Source organism: Hirundo rustica, chromosome 9 (genome assembly GCF_015227805.2).
Source record: "Hirundo rustica isolate bHirRus1 chromosome 9, bHirRus1.pri.v3, whole genome shotgun sequence".
Lineage (NCBI taxonomy): Eukaryota > Metazoa > Chordata > Aves > Passeriformes > Hirundinidae > Hirundo > Hirundo rustica.
Genome location: NC_053458.1, coordinates 28,369,442 through 28,393,435, shown reverse-complemented (window position 1 = coordinate 28,393,435; position 23,994 = coordinate 28,369,442). Strand labels below are relative to the sequence as shown.

Below are 23,994 nucleotides of genomic sequence, written 5' to 3'. Positions count from 1 at the left end.
CCCGCCCGGCCCGGCAGCGCCGCCCGCCTCGCGCGCCCCCTGGCGCCCGGCGGCCGCAGCGCCCTCACGGCGCGGGGGCGCGGCCCGCGAAGCGCCGGCCGCCATTTCGGGTGAGGGCGAGTCTCTCTCCAGGGACCCTTGGGGTCACGGACTCGTGGGATCGGCAGGGTTGGAAGAAACCTTTAAGATCATCCAGTCCACTCGTGCACCCGGCAGTGCCGCTGGAACCGCATCATCATCCAGGTCCAGAAGTCTCCTAAACACGGCCGAGGATGGCGGCTCCAACACCTCCCTGGCAGCCTGTCCCAGTGCCTGACCACCCTGACAGTGATTTGTTGGGCTTTTTTTCCTAATATCTAACCTGAATCTCCCCGGTCTCAGCTGGGCCGTTTTCTCTTCTCCTGCCAGCAGAAGAGTCCGACCCCGCCTGGCTGCACTCTCCTGCCAGGCGGCTGCAGACAGCGATGAGCTCCCTGAGCCTCCTCTTCTCCAGCCTAAACACCCCCAGCTCCCGCAGGGTTTCGCAGACCCTTCACGAACCTTGTTGCCCTTCTCTGGACACGCCTGCTGCCCCACAGTCATTTTTTAAAGACATTTTAAATACCCTTGCCCTCCTCGTGCCCCGCTCAGGTCCGCCCGCAGCCCGGTGCCGCCGGAGCGGGCCCGGAGGGTGCGAGCGAGGCAGGTGGTCTGACACCCTCGCTGAGGGGATCCATTTAATGCCATTAAAACTAATTGCTCTCCGCGCTGCGGCGTAAAGCGACTCCGGGGAGAGATTTCACGTGAGTGTTTTGGACGGCGGAGCGAAGGTTGAAAGGAACGGCTCCAGAGCGGTGGGAGGTCTGGGTTTTTCACACGCTATTTTCATATCGCCGGTGTTATTCCAGTTTCCTGCAGCGCCAGGGCGCGAGGATGTGGTTTGCTCAGTCGCTCCGAACAGCAGCACGGCCCAGCCCCGTGGCCCCGTCTAGACGCGGGTTTAATGGCCAGGGCAGAGTGCTTAACACAGGTGGTCTGAGTTCTGCAAGTGCCTTGGCTTTCTTTAGTAACTCAGCTCCACGAGTTTAACCTGCACTGAGTTTTGGGCTGCCAAATCCCGCACGAACTGTGTAGTGTGTGTTCCTTAGCAATGTGCTTTGCCCCCTCAGTTTCTAGGGAAGCCTTCCAGTGCTCGCACAAGCACGGATGATCCCAGACACACAGGTCTGCTGGACAGTGTCTCATCAATGCCAGAGTCCCTCCAGCACAGCTAAAGCTCTGCTCCCTGGATAGCAAAAGGGATTCCCTCAGATCCCCACCCAAATTCCACTCATTGAGCCTCACGAACTGTTCAGGCGAGTGAGGAGAGAGGATTTCTCCTAAGACTTGAGGAGGGCTGTAAGGTGGCACGTCAGGGTTAACATGGGGACACAGTGCTAGGAGGGGTCTGCTCCTCTGGCAGGATATGCTGGTAGATGGATGATCTGAGGCTTTTTAAAAAAAGAAGAAATGATGGGAGGAGCAGGGTGCAAGAAAGTGAAATGGGTCATAGATATTATGCCATGTAGGACATCACACATTACAGGGTAATATAATGCACACAGGAACACAAACTAAATAAAGTTCAGGTACACCACCTCTATCTGCCAAGGGCAGAAAAGATCCAGAGTCTTTGGCCCAAATGGGACAGACACACAAAAAGATCCTGGCCCCAAAGTGCAAGCTAAAGGGAACTGTGAACATTAGTCACCAGTTTATTCAAGCGGCCAAGCGTGGGTTTGTATGTCCTGTGTGTTTGTGGCAGGGCAAAGGCAGAAGGTCAGAAGATGTGAATAACTGGAGGTAAAGATAAAAACTTCTTAATGAGCAACAACTGATTTCTACTCACAGCCCTTGGCTCCAGCTTCAGGCTGTGGTGTGATTCATGTGGCTGTCAGGAAGAAAAAGCAAACTTTGGCTGTTCTGCTTCATTGCTGGTGTGTTTCCTTTGCTGGGCGGTCTCTGTGAGCAGCATTCCTTCCTTTACCTGCATTTCCCCAGCGATTCCATTGTTTCACACAGGCTGAAGGGACACTGAGGGGTGTGCCCTGCTCAGAGCTGTCACCAGGTGCTGCACAAAAACCCCAGCTGGGTTTCTGCCCCCAGACTTCACCCTTTGCCTTTCCTAAGCACAGCCAGTGTGGGCTCTTCCAGAGAACAACCCAGGACCTGATTAGGGAGGTATGAACCCCTCTCCTTGCCTTTCAAGGGCAGAGAGAAGAGATGGAACCAGCAGGATTACAGAGCTCCTAGCAGATGCCTCATTAGGATTGGAACTGGTTCTTTAAGTCAGCTGGGCAAGAAAAGATTGGCACAGCAGAGAGAGAGAAAGCTGGTGGCTATAAATGGGGATGGAGCAAAAAAATCACTTCATTGGAGTAGAACATGTAAGGTCTAAAGGGACAGCTGGGGAGCACTGCCTTAGAATCCCAGAATGGTTTGGGTTGGAAGGGACCTTAAAGCTCATCTCATTTCAACCCTGGGCAGGGTCACCTTCCTCTGTCCCAGGCTGCTCCAAGGCTCTGGCCTCTCACCCCCAGGGATGGGGCAGCCACAGTCAGTCTGTCCAGCGCACTGGTGCAGGCTCTCAGTAGTGCAGAGATGTTCCCCGGCTCAGCCTCTTCCAGGCCAGAGCCCTTTGGGAAAGGCACAGGGAACAAAGGCTGCAGTGGTGCTCCCAGCTGATGCCTTCTCCAGCCATGTCCCACTCCTGCATGGCCATGTGAATTACAACTACAGCACAGTAGCTTTTTGCTTCCAATGATATTTCTCAATTTCTTAATAAACAGAAGTGGGTTTCTTTTTGTTAGGGGGCAGGGACCCCAGCATATTTTCTCCAGCTCTGGAAAAGTCCGTGTTTTTATTCTAGTGGGTGTCCAGACCAACTGGCTGCAAATACAGTCACCTTGTGACTGTGAAATACCTGCAGGGGAGTGCAGTCCTCCTGTGTCTGTGCAGCTCCAACACCTCTTGGCAACTCTGAGGTTTCAGAAGAAAACCCCAAAACCTTAACCTGGAGGGAAAAATGCACAGAACACAAGAGCTTCAGGGGCGACATGGATTGCAGCAGGAAGGCAGCTTTGTGTATTTCAAGTTTTTTGAGGATCGTCACAGAAGGAATGGAGGCCGTCGCCATTCTCAGCCTCCCGCCATGGTGAGTGGAGAGCTCAGCTTACCAGCACTGCGCTACAGGAATTCCATTAAAGAACCTGCCAGAGGGGCCAAGAATCTCTTGTATCTAAACAGAGCTTGTCCTGCTTATTCCAGAGGAAGATACATCTTGTTCCTGTTTCATTTAATACAGAGTGGATAAAATTAAACAGAATCATGGCAGTCTGATTTCAGAATGAAACGCACATGTTAAACTGTTAGCAGACAGCTCCACAACCCCCTGGGTATTTGAAAGACCTTGAATCAGGTCCTCCATGAGCTCTCAGGGCAGAGAATATTTGTTTACTTCTGCTTTCCCCCACCCTGTTGCCCAGGAAAGCTCCTAAATGCTGGTATAGTACAAATAATAACTGAGCACAAGATCTTAGGCGGCTGCATGGAGCAGATTGCTCCTAGAAATGAGCCTGTCCATCTGCACAAAGCCTCTCTAATAGCTACCAGACGTAGGAGCTTCTCAGCCATTGCTTATTTCATTGTGCTATTAACTTTACAGCCTAATTGAATCTAAAACACTTGCCTAACCAAACTCATTAATTAATTAGCAGCAGGCTGGGAAAGAGGATACTCCTAGGATTGTTCAGGATTGCTGCTCTAGGGAAAGAGGAGCTCTACAAAGCCAGAGAGGGAAAGCAGGAAAAAAGAGGACAAAATTTGCAGAAGTTGCTAAAAGAAAGCAGATCCCTCCTCGCCCTTTTTTGTGCAGGACACAGTACCCAGGGACTGAATCCATAAAATACAGATAATTAAACAGGTCAGACTCTCCCGTCTTCCTCTGACGCCCACAGGAAATGTGATATAGATTGAAAAGTCTATGTGCTCCTATCTTTTCTCCCCCTTTCTGGCTCAGGAACTGTAATTAAAGGGAAAATCAGCCTCTCTCCTGCCTTGAAAGTGCAGTGGCACAGCTGGTTTTCATCTTGGCGAGCAGGCTCTGTCCTCAGGCTACTAAGTGCTGAGTAATTTTTACCAAGCTCTGTTTGCAGATAAATGATGTTCTTCTCTTAGCTGCTGCCAGGCAAAGCTACAAATACTTGATCTTTTATTCTTTTCCCATAAACTCCTAACATTGAATACTAAAAATGCAGCCAGAGATTTTTCCACTGCCATTTATTCTCAGCATGGTCACAACTATATTACAATTACAGACACCCACCCTTCACTGGAGCTCCACTGTAGCTCCTCGTTAACCTGAAGCTTCCAATTAAATGCTCCTTCAGTTTCATTGATAGTTTGCCTGTACTCCAAGGACCCACTTCATTTTGTTTTTCCCCCAAAACACATTCCATGAAAAGGGCAACTGCTTTAAATAACTTCACACTAATTTCTGGAAAAGCCTGACAAGCAAGTGCCAGTCTCAGAAGAAAAGCCTGAGTGTGCAGCTTGGGGAATTTCTCTCACAGCTGTAACTATAAAAATATCTGAAAGCTTTTGACTAAATGTGGCAAAACCTCTGGGCAAATCCACTGTGGGCTCAGAACAAAGGGAAGAATCTAGAAAGGTACAACACTGGAAACCTGTTCACGTAGTTCAAGTTTTCTGCCATGTTTCTTAGTGAGATTTTACCTGTTCTAAGGAGCTACGTAAGAAATAGTTTAAAATAGTAGAGAAAACAATTTAAAAACACTACTGAATCTTGGCAATGCTGTTTTTCCACCTACCTCCAGTGAGTGAAGCCCCGAACAAGCAGCCAGCACAGGGAGAAGGCAGAAAACTGGTATGAAATACCATGGCTAATTTTAGACTCCTTTCCAGTAATGCAGCCTGAAACACAGGGAGCAACGGTGCTTATAAAAGTACTTGCACACTTTGTAAAGATAACACAGTGTTTCAAAACAATTTTTATTTCAAAGGTATTTTTGAAGTATAAGACTAAGAGTTTGTCAGATTCCCCAAACAATCCCATGCCTTTGAAGATCACCTTCCCAGCACAGACCCCAGTCTTACAGAATTACTGGTGACTGGTTTTGTAGGATCAGCCCCTGATGCAAGTCAACTTTCTGTTTAAGCCATAAAGGAGGGAGGAAGAAGGAGAACAGATCTACAAATCAACAGGCATTAACAAAAGAAAAAGGATGAGGTAGAGGTAACTTTTCTTTTAAAAAGTGAAAAATTGAACTGCTGCCTTGGTAGCTGTGGCAGAGAGGTCATTATCATCCCTTTCTTCTGTCTGTTACAGTGGGCAAGCACTGCTGAAGAACAGCTTTAGCCTGAATTCAGTTTGCAGGCTGTCTTAAAGCATGACACAAACAATCACCACATTGCGAGTTCAGCATGAAGGGGTCCTGGCCTGACTCTGCTGCTCAATGATCCCTGCTTAGATCCAGCTTAAACCCCAGAAACGACCAGGACAGGATGGATGTGTGTTTCCAGACAGGGAAGCTGGGGTAAAGGCTCTGCCTCTGGATTCTGAACCAAGGTACAGTGTTTCTTGCTCTTGCTCGCCCTCAGGATGGATGTGGCTGTCTTCTCTCAGCTCATGGAACTCTGTTTAAACACTAGGGTAAAAGTATTCTGTTGCGTAGTTTCTAATTTTAAGTGTTTTCAAGCATTTAAAATAGACTGTAAATGTCTGAAGCTCCAGGGGACTGAATCTGTGCCATCTTTCCATTATTAAAGTGTTCAGACCCGGGACTGGACTTTGGTCCAAACTATGTGTCAGGGCAGTGCCAGGAGATGCTGGGGCTTACTGGTGTTCTGTGACTGAAGTGTGAGAGGGAAACAGTCCATGTTAAACACACTGCACATGGAGCACTCTTCTTAAGTGCCTTGTAAAACACACAAAACATCAGTTAGAAACACATTCACCACTGCTGACCACACAGGTTTTTATATTTAATAGAAATTAAATTAGTAGCTTAATATACATAATGTGACACTTTCCAGTCCAGTAGTTTCCAATTCCTGCTTTCAAGTCACAGTTACTGTACAAAAATAATAACAACAAAGAGCAACCGAAGAGTAAACACTGTCGCTAACACACCGGACCCAGAAAGGCTAGATTTCTGTGGAGCTACACATGCCAAAGGATACAGAGCGTGGAGCCATGGTGCTACAGTCATGCAAGAGCAGGGCAGAGGTGCTGCTGGCCGCGCTCACCGCGCTCCGTAGCTGTAGTAGAACGGCTCGTCCGGCCGGTAGCCGTACGCAGTCGCCGGGCGCCCAGGAACCCCCGCGCTCTGACCGAATCCATCCACTCCAATGCTATAAAAGAACAAGGAGAGAGGAACTGCAGGGGTTGGTATGGCATGCACAGAACACCAGTGCTGGTGGCTTCAGCTCCTCCTGCTGATGCCTTTTCGGGCTCACCTAAAAACAGAGGTCAGACAAAATTAAGAGAATTAAAAGTGGTTATATTTATTGAAGGGCCTCCAGGTACATTTCGGACAGACAAAGCCCCCCCAGGGGCTACACCCAAAAATGGATGACGGGTCACGGGTTTTCACACTTTTAAAAGTTTGGTCTATTTGAATATTGGGGGTTAATGTTCCAATTACAGCTTCAGATAATGAACTAATTTTACCCCAAGTTTGCTCCCCACAACTCCCTTTTATTTATATTTCCCGGGGCCTGAGACAATGAAGTGTCCTTGATTCCTGGAGAGGAATTATTGTGTCAGTCCAGAATGGGAGAACAGTAGCTAGCAGTGCATATGGAGTTTAGAGTTATACACTAAAGAACTGCAGGACTGCAAATAGATAAAAAATATAAAAGCTAAAATCCTAAGGCATCACTGCCACAGAGATGATTTTGTAAGGAAATTTTGCCAACTGTGTTCCCCTTCTGAACCCCACTTCCCTGCTGGGAAAAGAAATGCTGCAGAGGCGTCAGTGCAACTTTAGTCAGGGAAAGGCTTTCAGGTCTAAGAGGAATCCCAGGAGAGATGAAAGTCTTCTCTTCCCTCCTCTCACAGATTTACTGGCCAAGCACTTTACTTCCATGACTCAGTGTCTCCCTCTGTACATTAAAGTCACCATGTCCTTCAGGCTTCTGGCAAAACCTGTTGTAACCCTGCCCTACACAGCACATTTCAAGAGTCTCATTCCCTGCCTTCAGTCCACTTCTGAGGTGCACGGAGAACACCAGTTAAAAGTGAGAATATCTGGTAAAAGTTAGCGCTTCTGGTGGGATACAAGACAGGCAGCCAAATGGCAGAAGGAATTAATCACATACTGAAAAGCTAAGTACTAATGAGGCAGAATAATTATTTTTGCATGTTAAACAGCATCTTTTACACCTAAAAAGTCCCACAACAGTGAGTTACATACTAAAACATAAGAACTGCATAGGGAAAAGTGGCACATATTTCATGCTCAAGAATAACTCATGCAGGAGGTAGAAGAAAAACGAGCATTGCCTAAGACACTGGATTAACTGCCTATTCATAGCTATGTCACTTCTTAGCTTCCACTTCAGTAGGGGGACAAATGGAAAAGGATCCTGATTTATTGTCTGACTAAAGATGCATTGAAAGGAGTCAAACTTCCCCTCTGAAGACTGTCAAAACACAAAGAACCAAAGTGCTTTTGGAGTGGGGAAAAGCTGAACCTCATTACTGCCAATTATCCATATAGAACGTGGGTTATGCAACAGCCAAGGCTGGGAAAGAACGACCCCTGCAGAAGATGTACAATGGGTGGGCCTCAGGCCCTGGCTCTGCAAGAAGCTGGCACTGCTGAATTGGTTGGGCTGAAAGGGCTCTGCTGCATGGGGGGGAACCACCACTGTCCTCAAAAAGGCACTTTCCTTGGATTGTATCTCAGTGAAGTCCTAGAAAATGATCCATAGTGCCTGGTTTCTCAGAAAATGAGTTCATTCATGGGATATCCTGATAGTCAGGTGAAGGTGGAAGTCTGAGGCTGAGATTTATCCTCTGAGATGGAAAGGATACAATCAACAGCTAAGCTGCAGAGAAAAACAAAAAAAATCGCTGCTTTTACTTGGATGTATCTTGAGAAATGCTGTGTCCTGAAAGTGCTTTGCATTTCCACATCTGCCCGTGTGTATCTGAATTGGCAACACCTATCCCCTACCCTAACTCCTGCACAGAGCCTTCAGCCCGACCTTGCAGGCTCATCAGCCCTTCACAGCACAGCAGAGAGAAGCAGAGTGGCCCTGGTGTCTCCTGCAGCGGTGCAAAGCTCTGTGAATGCATTCCTCTGGCCACCCATTCCTTCCTGTAGCTACTCCAAAGTCCTCTTACCGTTTTTCAAGCCCATTAGGAAATGAGCTGGTGACCTCTGAGGCACCTTCCCCAGATGCCTCCTTTGTACCTGGCAAACAACAGCTTTCTCATTATCAGGCCTGAAGCTTTGAAAGTCTCCTGAAAGAAGGGATTAAGAGAAATCCTGCTACTTTGTGTTTATCTCTCGTCTCCAGAAACCCCAAACCGAGCACTCACCTTGGCCAGCCCCTGCCTTTCCTCTGTCACTGATTTGCAGCGTGCAAAGGGATTGACAGACAGACCTCACCCAGGCTGCCCTTGGCTGCAGTGTCTCCGTATCGGGCCCCAAGCTCTTGTGAACAAGCCAACAAGGACAAGCATGAAGCTGACCAGTTTGTTCAGCAGTTCAGAAAACAAACCAGTTAAACTTCTATAAACCAGTGCCAATTCCCTTAAGGGTGCCTTCAGTACTGTCAGTGCCACGAGTTAACAATGTACTAAAAGAAGGCATTGTGGGAACTGGAACTGCAGGGTTCAGTTCTGTTGTGCTTTTATAAATTCCTAGTGACACCAGACACGTTACATTACTGAGAAGCAGGACCCTTTAAAACTGTATTTAAGCTCAGGAATTTCATTGCTTTCCTCCAAAGATCCTTAAAACATCTAGAGTTGATTTATAATGATGAGCTATTTTAACAGAAAACACTTTTCTGGTTTATCTTTCCATGATATTTTCTGTGACTATAACAATGTTAGTTGTGGTAAGTTGTTTTTACTACAAGTGTGCTAGAATAGGGGCTTTTTGCATTTCTGCAAACCACTGCAAAGCCCACTCTGGAATGATACACAGGTGAGTGAAGAGGCTGTGGGTGCCCAGGGCTGCTGACTGCAAGTCAAGCTCGCAGCAACCACGCCCAGGCTCACAGCAGTGCCATCCTCAGGTTTCCTGTGGCAAAGAGGGACACAACAAAAACTGGAGCCTGAAACCTAAACACACCCCAAGCTAAACCACCACGGCTTTTGGCGGTGAGGTGCAATAACGCCCTGAGCCACGCGGTGGCAATGGGTCTCTATCCCTGCAGGCTGAGCTCTTCCAGCCACTTCCAGCTCAGTAATCCTTATTCAAAGAACTTCTAAATGTATTTAAATTGATAACGAGAGCAGGGAAAATATGGTTTCAATCACATTCTCAACAAATCAGTTTTTAAATTTTTTTTTATAAATGTGTAAGTAATTAGGTAAAGATCCCTAGAGTTTAAACTTTGAGGAGTATCAGTTATTTCCAAATGGTTCAGACATATGTTAGTGTCCTGAAGAAAACTGGAAGAGATGGATCAGCTGATAACTGCTTTGGACAGTCAAAAAAAAAAAAAAAAAAAACAACCCAAAAACCAGAAAATCACATTAAAACACCTTGATCAAATCACTACTCTCTCTTATCTAAATATTTCCCTGAAGTAAATGAAGTCTTGACCATGCTTGAAAAAAATTGGCTTCATTGAAGCGTACCAGCTTTGCCTGCTGGATTGTTTGCACTGGCAGCCTGCAGCACGGAGCCTGACGGAGCTGAAGGGAATGGTCCTGAGCCCAGGAGGTGACAGAGGGTAGGACAACCACAGAGCCAGCACGCGCCTGGAGACGAGAGCCCGCTCGCTCCCAAGGCTGCCAGGACAAGGGCATAACCCACCAAGGTGAAGAAGGATTTAAGAACAAGTCCTGATGAATCCTCACCCCCTCCTGCCAAGAACAGCAGAAGGGGAGAGCCAGCAGAGATGGCAGTTCTGCGGCTGTAAACACTTGCTGGATAACGACTGGCCTGAGATCATGATCAGTGCCACGTGTGCTCAGATTTATACCAGCAATCAACCTCAAGACTTGCTCCTACAAAAAATGTGTTGTTGGCTTTATGCTACAGCATCTACCAGGAAACTCAGTGCTCAGCAGAGCAAGCACCAAGCCAGTCTTCCCGTAAATTAGGGACACATAATTATCCATTGGGGCAACAATACTCATGCCTGAGTTAGTACTTTTTCCTCCCAGCGCTCACTGCTGTGTAACTGGGTTCCCAGAAGTGCATGCACCCCTGCAGCTGCAGAGTGGATATGGATCACAGAGCAGCACAACGCCCTCAGATACGTGGCTCAGGCTGCTGCCTCACTCTGCAAGTCACTGCAGGCAGTTGTGTCTCACAAGTGACGCGTGCGCGCTGAGAGCGGCGCTCGCCGCCACCCTGGCACAGCACAACCGTGCTCTTGTGCAAAGCTCAGCCCCACGCCTGGGGCTGATGGAGTTAAACAGTGAACAGCCCAGCTAATTACTATGTACTGCTAACCTCGGTTGCTGGTTCATTTTGAGACCCTTTAAAATATGAACTGTGTATTTTACCCCTATGCACTCTCTTAATGATTTGTTTTTTTTAGACTGAAATCACTTCCAGCCATCAGTTATACTCGAGGTCTCTACACATGCACTTCTCCAAGCACAAATATTTCTTTTTCCTATTGGTCTGCCAGCCCCTGTCAGAGCAAATTTCACTTTAAACTAAATGCTGTGATACTTAAAACCTCTTGGATTACTCAGGCTGCTAGTGTGATCTATGACCTTCCCCAAATGACAGCTGAACTTTCCAATTTGCTTGTACTGCTAGGGAACTGAGGAACACATGCCGAAGAGGAAAATGTTCCTGATGTGCGTGAGTGAGGAGAGATTTCTTAACAGCCCTGCTTATTGATGCTTGCTCTGATTCAGAGCATCCAAATTAATATACCCCTGTAGGATCTTAGGTGCCCTGACAAAATTCAAGACGTAAAGACCAGTTGTGTCCTCTCTCCCAAAAGGAAATGGCAGCCAGCATCCTGCTACATCCACAAAATCCTTCTGAACTAGACAAGCTTTGGACAAGATAGGCTTTGTGGGGTGTGTGGAAGGCTCAGCAAGCTCTGACAGGGAGCACTCCAGGGGGAATCCTCTGCTGGGGTTCCCCTCCAGGTGTCTGTGCTGCTTCCCAGGGCACGGTATCAGGAGAGCCTGTGCTGGGTAATTAACACCTGGGTAATTAGCACCTGGGTGCAGAGCTCCCCTGATGCTGCACACCCCCACCCTGCCCACACCAGTGCTCACACTGGGACCAGTGCTGCTGCTGACAGGGGCTCTCAAACCGCAGCCTAATTCCCAGGTACTAATTCCTCCAGCAAGGCCTCAGAAAGGCAAGTCCAGCATCACTGGGGAGATTCTTGGTTGAAAGTAAACACTTGAAATCCAACTGAAAGCCCCCCAATAGGATCCATAGATCTTGGAGTGATCCCAGCAGGAAGCACTGCCTGGGAAACAGGTCTGAAGTGGTTTGGCACACACTCTACCAGAGTGCTGTAAGAGACTGTCACTGCCTGTGTAGGTGACAGTGGCCCCAGGAAAGACTTTGAGGGTGAAATACCAATTTAGGAGCTCACACTTTAGGACCAAAGTTTCATTCATTTGTGCCCAAAATTAAAGCACCCTGGAATCACTGCCCCCTGAAAATGAACTGCAAACTGAACACAGAGTGCTTGCACCAGAGCCAAGATTTCATCACTATTTCTTTTCACTCTAAACTTTTTTTAAAACCCTGTCAATCCTCCCTTCTTACTCCGCATCAACAAGCCCTCATGCCTCAGAGGTTCTCAGCTACTCAGTGGGGATACAAGATTTATAAGCTTATTTAAAAAATCTATTTTATTAAAAAAAAACCTATAGATTTTTAATTATGTAGGTCCTCTGACCTTGGTAAGACCAAAATACTACCTGCAACTCTCAACGCATCAGCAACCCTACCAAGTCCTAATGAAGGACTCACACCCAAAGTTCTCCCTATGCTGCAGGGAGCTGCTAGGAGGGTTTACATGCAGGTGTGAACGGGCAGCCTCTGTTGACACACGTGGCACCTGATCTGATCACACCTGCCACTTTCCAAACTCCTCCTGAGGATCAGAGAAAGGGGTTAGAGCCAGAGGGGTTCAGAGCATCTTTCAGAAGCCTGGTATCAATACAGTTCATAGCAGTCCCACTGTTTCCTCTGTACCTTCTCCCTCTGTACACTGGCTATTACTGTGTCTAAAAAATCAGTCTCCACTTCCAAGCCATCCCCACTTCAGTCCAGGCAGGCATTCAGAATTTCAGCCGCACATCACTGAAGTCCTAAATTTTCTCTTCCACGAATGCACTCATGTGGGACAGAACAGTTCCCATCCTGTATTCCCTTATAAGCTCTCATGGCACGAACTCCTATATTCCACAATGCTGGATCAAGTTCCTGTGTCTAACAGACAAAACAAATCGCGTTCAGATGAATACCGAAGGCTGCATCTTCCCCTCAGGAGGTGCCAGAGCCACAGGAGTGGCACACCAGTCTCTAATCAAGACAAGCACAGCATTATAACCTGTACAAATGACACGCAGCTCACCGATTAGAACACCTGCCAATAAGACACACAGAAGTTTGCCGGCAGCAAAGGCTCTATTTTTTTCTCTCATCTCAGTGGATGTTTTTGTTTGTTCCTGAAGCGTTGATGGGCGCCGGTCTGAGACAAGTATAATCGCACGTATAATATAGTTGCTCAGCCCTGCCAGCCCAATTAGCACACTGCTTGGTGAAAGGTGCAGCCCCCTCCCTTCCTCCCTCCCCAGGTCTCCTCTGCACAGAGACCAGGCATGGAAAGGCAGGGGGAGCTGTGGGCATCCAGGCCCTGACCCATTGCACAAGCAGGGATTAAGGCACGGTGTGGATCCAAGCACAGCAGGTGGGAAATGGTTTTGAATTCCACACAACACACACAGACCTCCAGCTTCTAAAGCTGTCTGCAGGTATGACACATTTAGTTAATCCTTTGCAGGTACCAAGGAATCATCACACTTGAACCAAGGCTCAGAGCCTCTGAAGCCATGGACTCTGTGGCCTTTTGGCAGCTGAGTACTGGAAGGGACCCCATTCTCCCAACACCAGCCGTGGCAGGGTAAAGGCCATTAGAAAGGGGCACAGGCCTGTTTGTTTTGCCCTTGCTTTAAGTCCAGGGATTTGGATGATGATCCCGTTTCCTCCTACAAGACAGTTACCTCTGGTTTGCCTTCACTGACCATAAATTTTCTGTCCTTCAGAGAAACAGCACAAACCATGGTTTATGGAGAAACTCCATACAACTGAGAAGCCTTAGGAAAAAAACAATGTTTCTTTATATAATGTCTTGTAACTGTAGATTTTCCCATTACTGGTAATGATGTTAAACTATAAACCGCAAGTCTTCTAAATTCTGCCTCTCATGACCTCAAGTTTTTCTCCCCTATGTGTAAAGCTTTTTTTTTTTTTTTCCCCATGTTTTTTATTCCTCAAGCTCAAGTGGGAGGGGAGTTTTGTGGCAGTGTCTGTGACTGTGCCCACTGCATCCATCACCTAAGTCCATCTCTACATTAGCATTAAACATTAATGTACCTTAAATAGTAATATCGTATCTGCTCACAAGACAGAAAATATCCAAATTAACCTGTGCAATAACGCTTTAGTTCCCTCGTGCATCATAATACAGCTTTTATGGATAGGATCATGTCTCTCCTTCCATGTGATCCAGCTTTCTTCAGTGTACTTAATGACTTAAAGTTTCCAATTGCTTCTGGACTTGTTGCCCAGCTGCATCTCAGCACAATACTGCTGTTTCTCCCATTTAATTACAAACAAATGGAAAGCTGACAATGGTGGAGAAATGAGCACCGTGTCTTCTGTGTCAGGCTCCAGCTATGCACCAAGCAATAACCACGCCAAAATCCACTGGGGGAAGGCAGCATTAAAAAAAACCCAACTATTTCCCAACTGAATAGTAAGAAAGCACTGAAACAAAAACAAATGACCTTGCTTAGCCAAATTCAGTGCGAGCCTTGCTTGAAAGCTGTAGCTCCTGCCATCCCTGCTCTGCAAACACAGCCTGGGTTTTGGCCTCAGTTTCTTGCTGTCAGTTACCTGCTGTGTGATCCTGGACAAGTCGCTCCTTTTCTCCATGACCTCAGTTTCCCACTGGAGTATTGGAAGAGAAAACACCCCAGACATTAAAGACAGCCAAATGACAAACTACAGTAATGAGAAGACTCAAATTTCTGACATAGACAGAAAAGACTTTTGCTTATTCTGTAAGACCCTTTAGAAAAAAGAAAAGATTATTTCTGCTCTGCTAGAAAAGGAACCAATCCCCAACAGAGCCAGGGGGGCAAAACAGCAGCTCAAAGGCTGCAGTTGTTTCATGCAGCCACGTTGTTCCTTTGAAGGGCAGCGGTAGAGCTCCTGCAGCATTCCTGCAGTCAGCCTCACAGGTCTGACACAGGGACAGGGAGTTTCTCAGCCATTCTCTACAGGATTTCTTAAAAGGTCAAGTGCACAGACAGAGCTGGAACGGAAATCAAGAGCTCTGGCTTTCCATTATAAGCCTGACAGAAACATCTCCTGTGCTCTTGGCTCAACAACTGCCCAAACCTACTGATTAGATACATCCATTTCTTAAGAATTAATTAAGAACTAAAATAAATTTTAAAAGCCCAGAGGAACAGGCAAAAAAAAGCGAGATGTCCTTTCCTCCCCCTCTCTCCTTGCAAAGTCCAAAGTGTACTGAAAGAGTACACTGCCTTAATCTGAACTAGGAATAGGCCCGACTTGGGAAGCTTTCACACCTCTCTTTTAATTTTCTCCAGCAAGCTCAGTGTTAGGCTGGGTACAGAACGCTTCAGGCAACTGCCTGAGCAAAATAAGATGCTAAAGTTCACAGAGATGACTGGTGTCACTGACCAGATCAGGATCTGCTCCAACTTCCACTAGGCTTCCCATTTCCACACAGGAAATGTTCCTTGCTTCCTGTGCTAAAGCAGGTCACTGAAAATGTACTCGGAGATAAGCAGCTGAAGCAAAAAGGCAGCTTTTTGGTGGAGAATCTTCCCTTTAAATGTTTATACAAACTCCTCAAGCCCAAGCACAGCCACTCAGTTCTGTCCTTCAATAAAAATGGGGACAAAATTCCCTGTTGAGCACCAAAGCCTGGAGAAGCCAAGGCCACAGGGCAACTGGTGACATCGTGCTGTCTGCAGGGCAGCCCGCTGTGGATGAGAATCCAGATGCTGGAGGGAAGGAGGGAGGGAGAACCAAGAAATCTGTTCTGCTCTGACTTCCAGCTGCAGCCAATAAAAGCTTTCAAAGCCTCTTCTGAAAGTTAACATTGCTGGGGGATTTGCAGCGCTTGCTTGAGCGCACACACCAAATGCAGTTGCAGTGTTATTACCGATGAAGAAACTTTAAATATATTTTACCACCACCATCTGAAATCAGATGATTGTCCTGATTTCAAACACTTTTCTACATCAGCACAGGGCCCTAGTGAAATCTTGTCAAGATCTATCCTAAACCAGCAATGATTTTCATGAAAATCAAGAAGAAAGTAAATCTCAATGTCTCTTAATTTACTTCTTTTCCTTAGGAGTAACACTGAATATATCAGGAAACAAGGCAGATACAAATACAGACAAGGAATGTGTTCTTGCAGAGCTGTATCTTTGATAGATTATTATATTAGATACATTATTATATAAAACACTCAAACAAATGAAGAATCAAATGTTTCCAGACCAAAAAGTTGATCGGGGAGTATTGGAAAAAAAAAAAAATTTAAAAAGCTCAAAACCCTGAAGGCAAATAAACTCTTTAAGCAATTTTATTATTTTTTTAAGTCTCAGAGTTAAAAAAAAAACACATCATCTTAGTCTTCCAGAGGGAAAAGGGTGGGTCAGTCTTTGGAGCTGGATGGCTGAGGCTGATAAACACAGAATCAGAATAAAGTTTTAGAATCAAACCAATTTTAAGTATTTGGCAAAGAAATTAATTTGATGTATTAATTTTTATGCTAGAGACTTGTTCAGAGCACATGTTCAGTTCAGATAATAACCACAAGAAATATCCCACTGATATATGGGCCTTTTTAAAACTCCTCATTTTAAGTTTAATTTTGAATCCTGTGAGCATGCTTAAACCCAGCACACAAAACACCCCTCGCTTTATTACAGTTTTAAATCTTTCTTCCAGATCTGGCCTTGCAACCACTTGTCTTGATAAAATAGTTCACTTGAAAAAGGAAAGCTCAATAAAATGAATTACAAAACCAACAAGATTAAACTGATTGTGCTGTTTTTGTACAGTGCAGCCGAATTCTGCAAATATGCTGCTGGCTGTGGTTTGGCATTTAACAGCATGTGATCAGTGAGAAGGAGGAAATTTTATTCTCATTAACTGTTGCAGATTTACTGCAGTGAAAAAGGGCTATGTAACCTGAGAAGTGACAGAATGGAAAGATCAAAGCAGCAGTCTGGAAACTAAATAAACCTTCTGGCTACTTCCTGCAAGGAAAATTCACTCTGGCAATGTAAAACAGAGTCCAGTTAAAAACTACTCTCAGTTTTATGAGCTGTCACAGCAGCTTGAGTGGTTTGGACCAGTCAAGTTTAGAACATTATATTTCCTTGTTTTTGTCTCAGATACTTCTGTAAGCAGTTTTATAGTTTCTTTTTCTTTTTTTTTTTTATTTTTAAAGAGAAAAATAAAATTCTTTTCTTTTGGTTGAAATTGAGAAGGTCACAGCTAAACTCATTAAAAACAAGCAGGTCTTCATTTGCACATTCCATTCCCCTTTACTACATTTTAATATTTTACTTTGAGATTTATATGCAATGTACATTTGCTTTAATAACTCTTCCGCATTCTGTTCACTTATTGTTTAATATAAGTGCAAATCAGTTTACAGAGCCCAGATGGCTTGTAACAGGGAGCCAGTCTATTCCTAGTAGCACATCTGGAGGGACTGAGCAGCAGACAGAACGTGGGAATTAATTAATGTTACATTTCAGAAGAGACAGACCCAGGTTTGGGGAATTTTTTGGTAAGACATTCCAAAGGACTTGAGCTCACTGCTCCAGCATTTGGGTATTCTTTTAAAATTCTTAATAGCCACCTAAACCATGATGGTTAAATGAGGCCAACTGCAGGTGGAATATAATAAAATAAAAAAGCAACTAAAAAAATGTAAAAGAAGTGACTGCAAATGAAAGAGGCCCAAGTATCCTGTATTCCAAAAGAGCTGAAGTGCATTAAAACCTCAATACTTATTCTCTTCCCAAATGGCATCTGCAACTTGCTGAAAAAACTGCGCTATTTTAACTGTGTTAAAATATTCCCCAGCAAGCTATTTCATCTCTCCCATACTGCTGCAATTGTTGGGAGCAATTAAATCTCTCTTACAGTAAATGAAACAAGGGCAACCTGATCCTTCCCGGCTCCAGACCACACACCTTGGCGAGGTGGTGTGGTCTGGTCACTGTGGGAGCACTCAGGAGAGCCCTGCCCTGCTCCAGCTCTGGCACCTGACTCTGGAGGAGCAACTTCCCTTCTCCTGCTCCAGCTCTGGCACCTGACTCTGGAGGAGCAACTTCCCTTCTCCTCACCTGTGCTTCCTTGCCTACCTTGCCATCAGCTCTCAAGGACTGTGGCCGTTGGCTGTGTGTGTGGGATACATGGAGAGCTGCTTAGGAGCTTCTCCTGATCCTAAGAACACATTGGAAACAAATAAACACTCAAGTACCTTCAAAAGTTGTTGTATATCAAATATTGGATATGAATAATATTTTCCTTTTATGGCTATTTCTCAATTACAGCCCTAATCCTTCAGTGGTGCAGAAGTTCTCCAAATTCTGGGAAAATCTTATTGATGAATATGGGCCATAGGGCAGAATCTTCATCCTCTGGAATAATCACACCCCTGTCTTCAAAAATGCTCCAGTAACTGTCCACAGCATAACAGCAGAATTTGCTCAGACACTTATTAGTGGCATCTAAACTGGATTATATGATCAGGTTGCAGCATTTCCATAGACAAGGCTTTGAGAAGACAGTATGAAAAAAATAATGAAGTGACAGCTAGCAGGAATATGACCACTACTCAAAAAGAAAACCCCAGAAAAGGACAAGGAGAGCTCTAGTTCAGTACTAATGCAGAAACAAATTACTGTAAGACACACAAGGAAATTCAAGCTCACATTCAAAAGCTCTTAGCAATGAAACCTTCCTGTTCTGGAAGCACCACTGCCCCATTTCAGTACTGAAGGAAAGTAACTACACGGTGAATTTTGGGTCATTTTAGACCATGATCCAGGCAGGACCTGAAGCACTCAAGCAAAGTCTTTCAATATGCCTGTCCCAGACTGTGACCAGAATACTCCAAAAGGCAGCAGCTCCCACTGCCTTCTCACATTCTTTTAGATGCAAAATCCCAATTCCAGGGGTATATAACACGTGGATAGGCACTGAAGAGCAAAACTTCTCTGCCAGTTCCCCAGGAAGTCAATGCCTTTAACTTCTATAAAACTAGACATGCAGGCACAATTAGGACAACAGAATATGATAAAAAAGGTGACTCTGCTGCCACTAACAAGATTTTTGTGGGATTAAAAGAAAAAGAACACATAAACCAATCAAAATAAGCTCTCTATTTGTGTCCAGGAACTTCAATGGTTCTGGGCTTTTTTTTAAGGCCTTTTCAAATTCGTTTCAGTGGGATTTACAATTTGCTAATACTGATGTGTGATAAACTCATAAAACCTGCCTGCAAGGTTATAGGCCCAATTTACTAATAAAACCTAATTCAATTCTCCTGGGAAATGCAAATTAAATAGTGTCCAAATGGCAGAAGCTGAGTACAACTCTGCTGAACACATTGCAAAGGGAACTAAGTTGGGCTTTGTTTTTAAAATAAGGTTTAATTACGGAAAAGAAGAAATACTGCACAGAGCTGTAAGAAATATTACTATGGTAAAATGGTTCAAAGTAGAATCCTCTTGTAATAGTAATTTATACTTTCTTAGGCTTGCTTTCCAATAATTACAAGATTTTATACTCACTATATGTCTGCCTCTAGGACAGGGAAGTATTACTGCCTCTATTCAAATTAGGAGGAAGGAGATGTGGGTATTCTCAGCACAGACCCCATATGAGAACGCTTTTTGTCTAAAGGAGCATGAAACACTGTTTTGCCACTGATCCCTGCTGCTGTCTGCTCACAGAGTGGTTTTTCACCCTCAGAGACAGACTGCAAGATTGTTTTTACCTCCTGAAAGGCCGGGAAGTGAATGTTCCAACTTCTAAATAATCTGTGCTGAACTTTACTGATCATAGAAGATGGATGAGACACACTCCCTGACAGGGTCACAAAGATCACCAATTCCTTCAGTCCTTTCCTTTGGCAAACCTAATTGAAGATGAGGATCTATATGGAACATGGCTCTAAATGTCAAAGCAAGATGTAAGTTCCAGGTACAACCATTTAAAAGCATTTGATAATAATTCACAAAGTGCACATTTGCCAGCACCTGCTGCAGTTCCTGTACCTGACCCAGATGGGAGCTCACACCACAGTGCAGCAACCAAAGGCATGAAGGGCTACAGCTCTAGGTTGTTCACCATGAAAACTCGCATCTGATTTTCATCAGAGTTTCCAAGTGAAAAAAGGCCAGAGATAAGAGCATTCTTGCCATTCATGGTGGACTTGACATCGCATGTTAGCTCAGCTACAGAGAAGCCAAGCCACACTGAGAGCATTGGGGCACCAGAACCTGTGGCCAGGTCCTGTTTCCATCAAGCCCAGACACAAGGGCCCGGCTGTGCACCCTGGAATTTGCCAACAGCAGCCACAGCTCCCCTGGGGCCAGCACAGAGCAGCCTGCGAGGGCCTGGCTCCAGACACTGAGCTCACACAACATCCCAATGACCTGCCATGGCAAAAACAAGACATGCAGCTACAGCTTTAGGCAGTAAATCCAGGCAAGAGGAAAGATGTTCCACCAAGGACAGAGACGTGCAGTCACCCCAATAAAACTGGCTGTGCTTGACATGCCAAACCTCACTGCTTCCTGGGAAGAAGCCTCAGTCAGATCTCTGTTGGGAAGAGCTGGGAGTGCACATGCTGGGAAGAGCACACACAGAAAGGCCTTGTCTCAGAGAAAATGAGAATTGTGCAATGGCAGCTCCGCTGCATTTTATACCAAGGTTAAAGGATCCTGCACTGGAGAAAATTTCCTCAGGAAAAAAAAGTTCTGGCCAGCTCTAGCATTCCTAACTATTAATCTTTTCAGAGCTACAGACAGAGAAGATTTGAATATCTGTTGAAGATATGAACCAAAAATTGGCTTTTGCACTCAAGAGTTTGTACCATTACCTCGCTGGAGCTGGGAAAGGTTAAAAAGTGGCCCCTAAAGGCCAAGAAAAATACTGTGGCTATCTCTATTATAAGGTACTTAGCCATCACTATTATGTTTGCGTCTTAAGAAAGTAATTAGTCTCCAGAAGGTGATTAAAATTTGATAAATGACCATAGATTCTGGAAGATGTCTTTCAGCTGGTCTTTATCCCCTGCAGCTCAGACACTAAGCTGTCATCATATCAGCCAAAGGTGAGGGATTTTTGTTTGCCACAATCATAAAACTTTCACTCATTATTAAGCCTTATCCGAAGCAGAAACTTTGAATTCAGGTTTTAATAACAGATGAAAATTTCAAATCTCTAATGCCCATCTGCTCCTGAAAGACAGTAAGATGATTCAAAGCTGGTAATCTAATCACAAAAGTCTTTTCCTAGCCAATGAAAAAAACCTGCATAGAAGCTGTCAAAACAACCTTCTCAGCCACGTCTTTTCTGCTGAATGGAAAACATACCTTACAATCTGTCTGCATTCTGCTGCAAACCTTTGAGGAAAATAAGAGATGCTGTTTATGGACTTTATCACTGGTCCTGTGGATGTTACATTCTGAAATAATTCTATTTATAGGCCTCATATGTAACAGTATAACTCCATTAAGAATATAGTCCAGGGATAAGAGCTGTAAACAGAAGCTGCAAAACACACAAGCTAGATCCCCAGAAACAAAACATTTCTCAGGGTGGCACTATCAGAAAAATGGCAGCTGCCCAGGCCTTCACTTTTGTGCGGCTTCTGCTTCATGATGACAACATGAGTAACAGAAATAACAGGAATAACAATTATCAGGATGTGAACATATCCAGAACGGCAAGCATGCAAGTGAGTCTATAAACTGAATGCAGGGCTAGATACTTTTACAATTCCCTTCAAAGTTGTTCTTTACTTCACAATGCAAGAATTGATCATGTGAGGTGGCATTCTCAACTCCTGAGAGTAACACTACTCCAGGTTTCAAAGGAAAAGTCCAAGACATCCCATGAAGGGAAGGCAGTGTCTTTGAAAAAAAGCCTCTGAGACACTGCACCCAATTCCCCAGATCAACAGATGTTTTTTGTGACAATGTTATCACTTTCATGTTTCCCTCCTGAAAATGACAGGGGAGAACAGCCCCAATGTGGTAACCCAGTGACTGCAGCTGCCTATCCATAATTCAAATAATTTTAATTCCTATTCTGTTTGACTTCAAAAAAGCAGTTCCCTACCCTCCTAAGACTGTGCAGCAGCTCTAGGTGTGTAGGTCCAGCATCTCCTGGGACAGGGATTCCACAAGAGGTGCTTAAGGTATCCCTGCTGGATTACAGGAGAGTCAACCACTTCAGCAACTGCACCTTCAGATATAGGTGCTGCTCCAATTGCCCTGAATTTTCTCAAATGAAAGAGTGTGGAACTGCAAGGGCAGAGGGTGCTCTGGTTCTCTGCTAGAACAGCATCCCCCAGCCAACACAGAAATGGAGTAACACCACGACACGTGGTAGGTGGTGTGGGCTGAGTTATCAAACATCACTTACAGAGAAAATCTTCAAGACAGTTTGAGTTTCATTGTGGTCCTTGACAGCCTCTCCTCATGGATACATTTTAGCTCCAAAAATTAGTATAGTGATGACAACACATTTAAGTCCTGGTGACGCGCTGAGGGCACCAACACCAGTTCAACATGAACTCAATTTCTCAGTGATGTGCAGCCACTAAAAATGTGGGACTTTCTGGCTGCCTTTTCAACCCTCCTGGAGGCAAGGGGAAGTCCTGATCCACTCTGAGCACATTGCAAGGACAGGAAATCGCCTCAGAGAAATTAAAAAGGTAACATATCCTCATTCTTTCTCATAGGAATGCAGAAAGGAGAAGAAAGGATTAAATTATTCAAGGCTGAGTAGCAAGGAGTCAGCTCACAATTGTTACCTACCTCAAAATTCACAGGGTGGTCTTAAATGGCAAAGAGACTCTCTCTTAAATGACAAAGAGTCTTCAGAACTCACCCCATTGCTTAGCAAAACCTGCTTCTATTACAGAAATGAAAAGTCTAATATAAAAGGCAAAGACCAGAAGACACAGGCACAACAAATAGATGTATAATAAATAAAGTATTGCAAATGAAAAGACCAAAACCAAGAATCTACTCATAATTAGCAATCCCTCTGAACTTCCAAAACATGTTACTATTAACGGACTTGCTAATTGTCTATGAAAACCACAACTCAGCTTTCTTGCTAAAAAAGTTTCTGAAAACATATTCAAATGTTAATAATAGAAAAATGAACCATTTTTATAACAAAAATCTTGATTTATTAAAAGCTGGAGCTGGTTAAAAATAAATCCTTGACATAAGGTTCTTGTTAGCTTTAAACTGTAAGCATAAAAATACCCTAGAATTATGTTTTGGTATGGCTGAAATGTACACTATATAACACATAAAAAGCGCCTTGACTTGCTGCTATTATTTTTAATTAGGCTCTGTAGCACGTATGGTTTTACCTTCCAACACCAGTTCAAATTGGGAGAAGGGAGCTCCAGACTCATGGGACTGGCAATTCCATGGCTCATGCCTTGGAGCACTAATGCATTTTACATTAGGTCTGAGCATCAGGAAATCCTGGCTGCTGGCGCCAAGCAGTTCCAACCCATAATGACCCACATGTGAAAAGTCGGATTCGCCACTCAGCTGCCAGTATCTATTCTATCAAACAATTCACTCCTGCTCTGCTACAAATAAGACAGAACATTTGCAGCACTCCACGCTGTTTCCAATTAGACTGTGTGTCTGGACTGCAGATAAGCCCGTGGAGAAATGGTATTGAAAGAAGTCTTCCTAGAAAACAGAATTCTACTGAGAAATCCCAATATTTCCAGAGATCATCATCAATGGGCCAACCTGCAGTTTTAATGTTTTCATTCTTGAGGTGAGCCTTCAGAATGCCTTGAAACATACAAGAAAATGTTACAAATTCTTAATTTAACTAGGTATACACCAGATGTATTTTGCTACTCATGTTAGCTGGAACACGATCCAATTAAAAAGCAGGTTACTATTGGAGCTCCCGGATGAGGGACTGCAATTTGAGGCTGACTGATGTGCCTCCTTTTTAACCAAGGACACTGAAGATGGTTTTGTTTCCCAGTTGAAAGCTCTCTGGCAAAACAAGAGTATCTTGACTGGAACTTCCTCTGAGTTTACTGGAAACAAAGGAGTCCACAAGCTCTACCCTACACCTTTCCCCACACCTCCAGGGGGGCTTGAAGACTGTTGGGAGCACTCTCCAGTGTCCTGATGAACAGGGAAATCCATCACCTTGTGGGTTGTGTGTCTGTTCTGAAGTTAAAAATGGTGAGACACAAACTGAGACC

General features: G+C 44.8%; 1 protein-coding gene across 4 annotated transcripts in view; it reads right to left on the bottom strand.

Moving 5' to 3' along the window:
• Positions 1 to 6,000: 6,000 nt before the first annotated feature.
• KIFAP3 (kinesin associated protein 3) overlaps positions 6,001 to 23,994 on the bottom strand; it is a 66,505-nt gene continuing 48,511 nt past the window's right edge. For 2 of the 4 annotated variants that reach the window (XM_040073370.2, XM_040073369.2), the window contains exon 20: positions 6,001 to 6,390. In XM_040073370.2, coding sequence (XP_039929304.1) covers positions 6,282 to 6,390 — 109 coding nt within the window. In that variant the 3' untranslated portion in view covers positions 6,001 to 6,281. Of the gene's footprint in view, positions 6,496 to 23,994 lie in introns of all 4 variants that reach the window. The other 2 variants (XM_058421727.1, XM_058421728.1) reach the window with 2 other exon arrangements.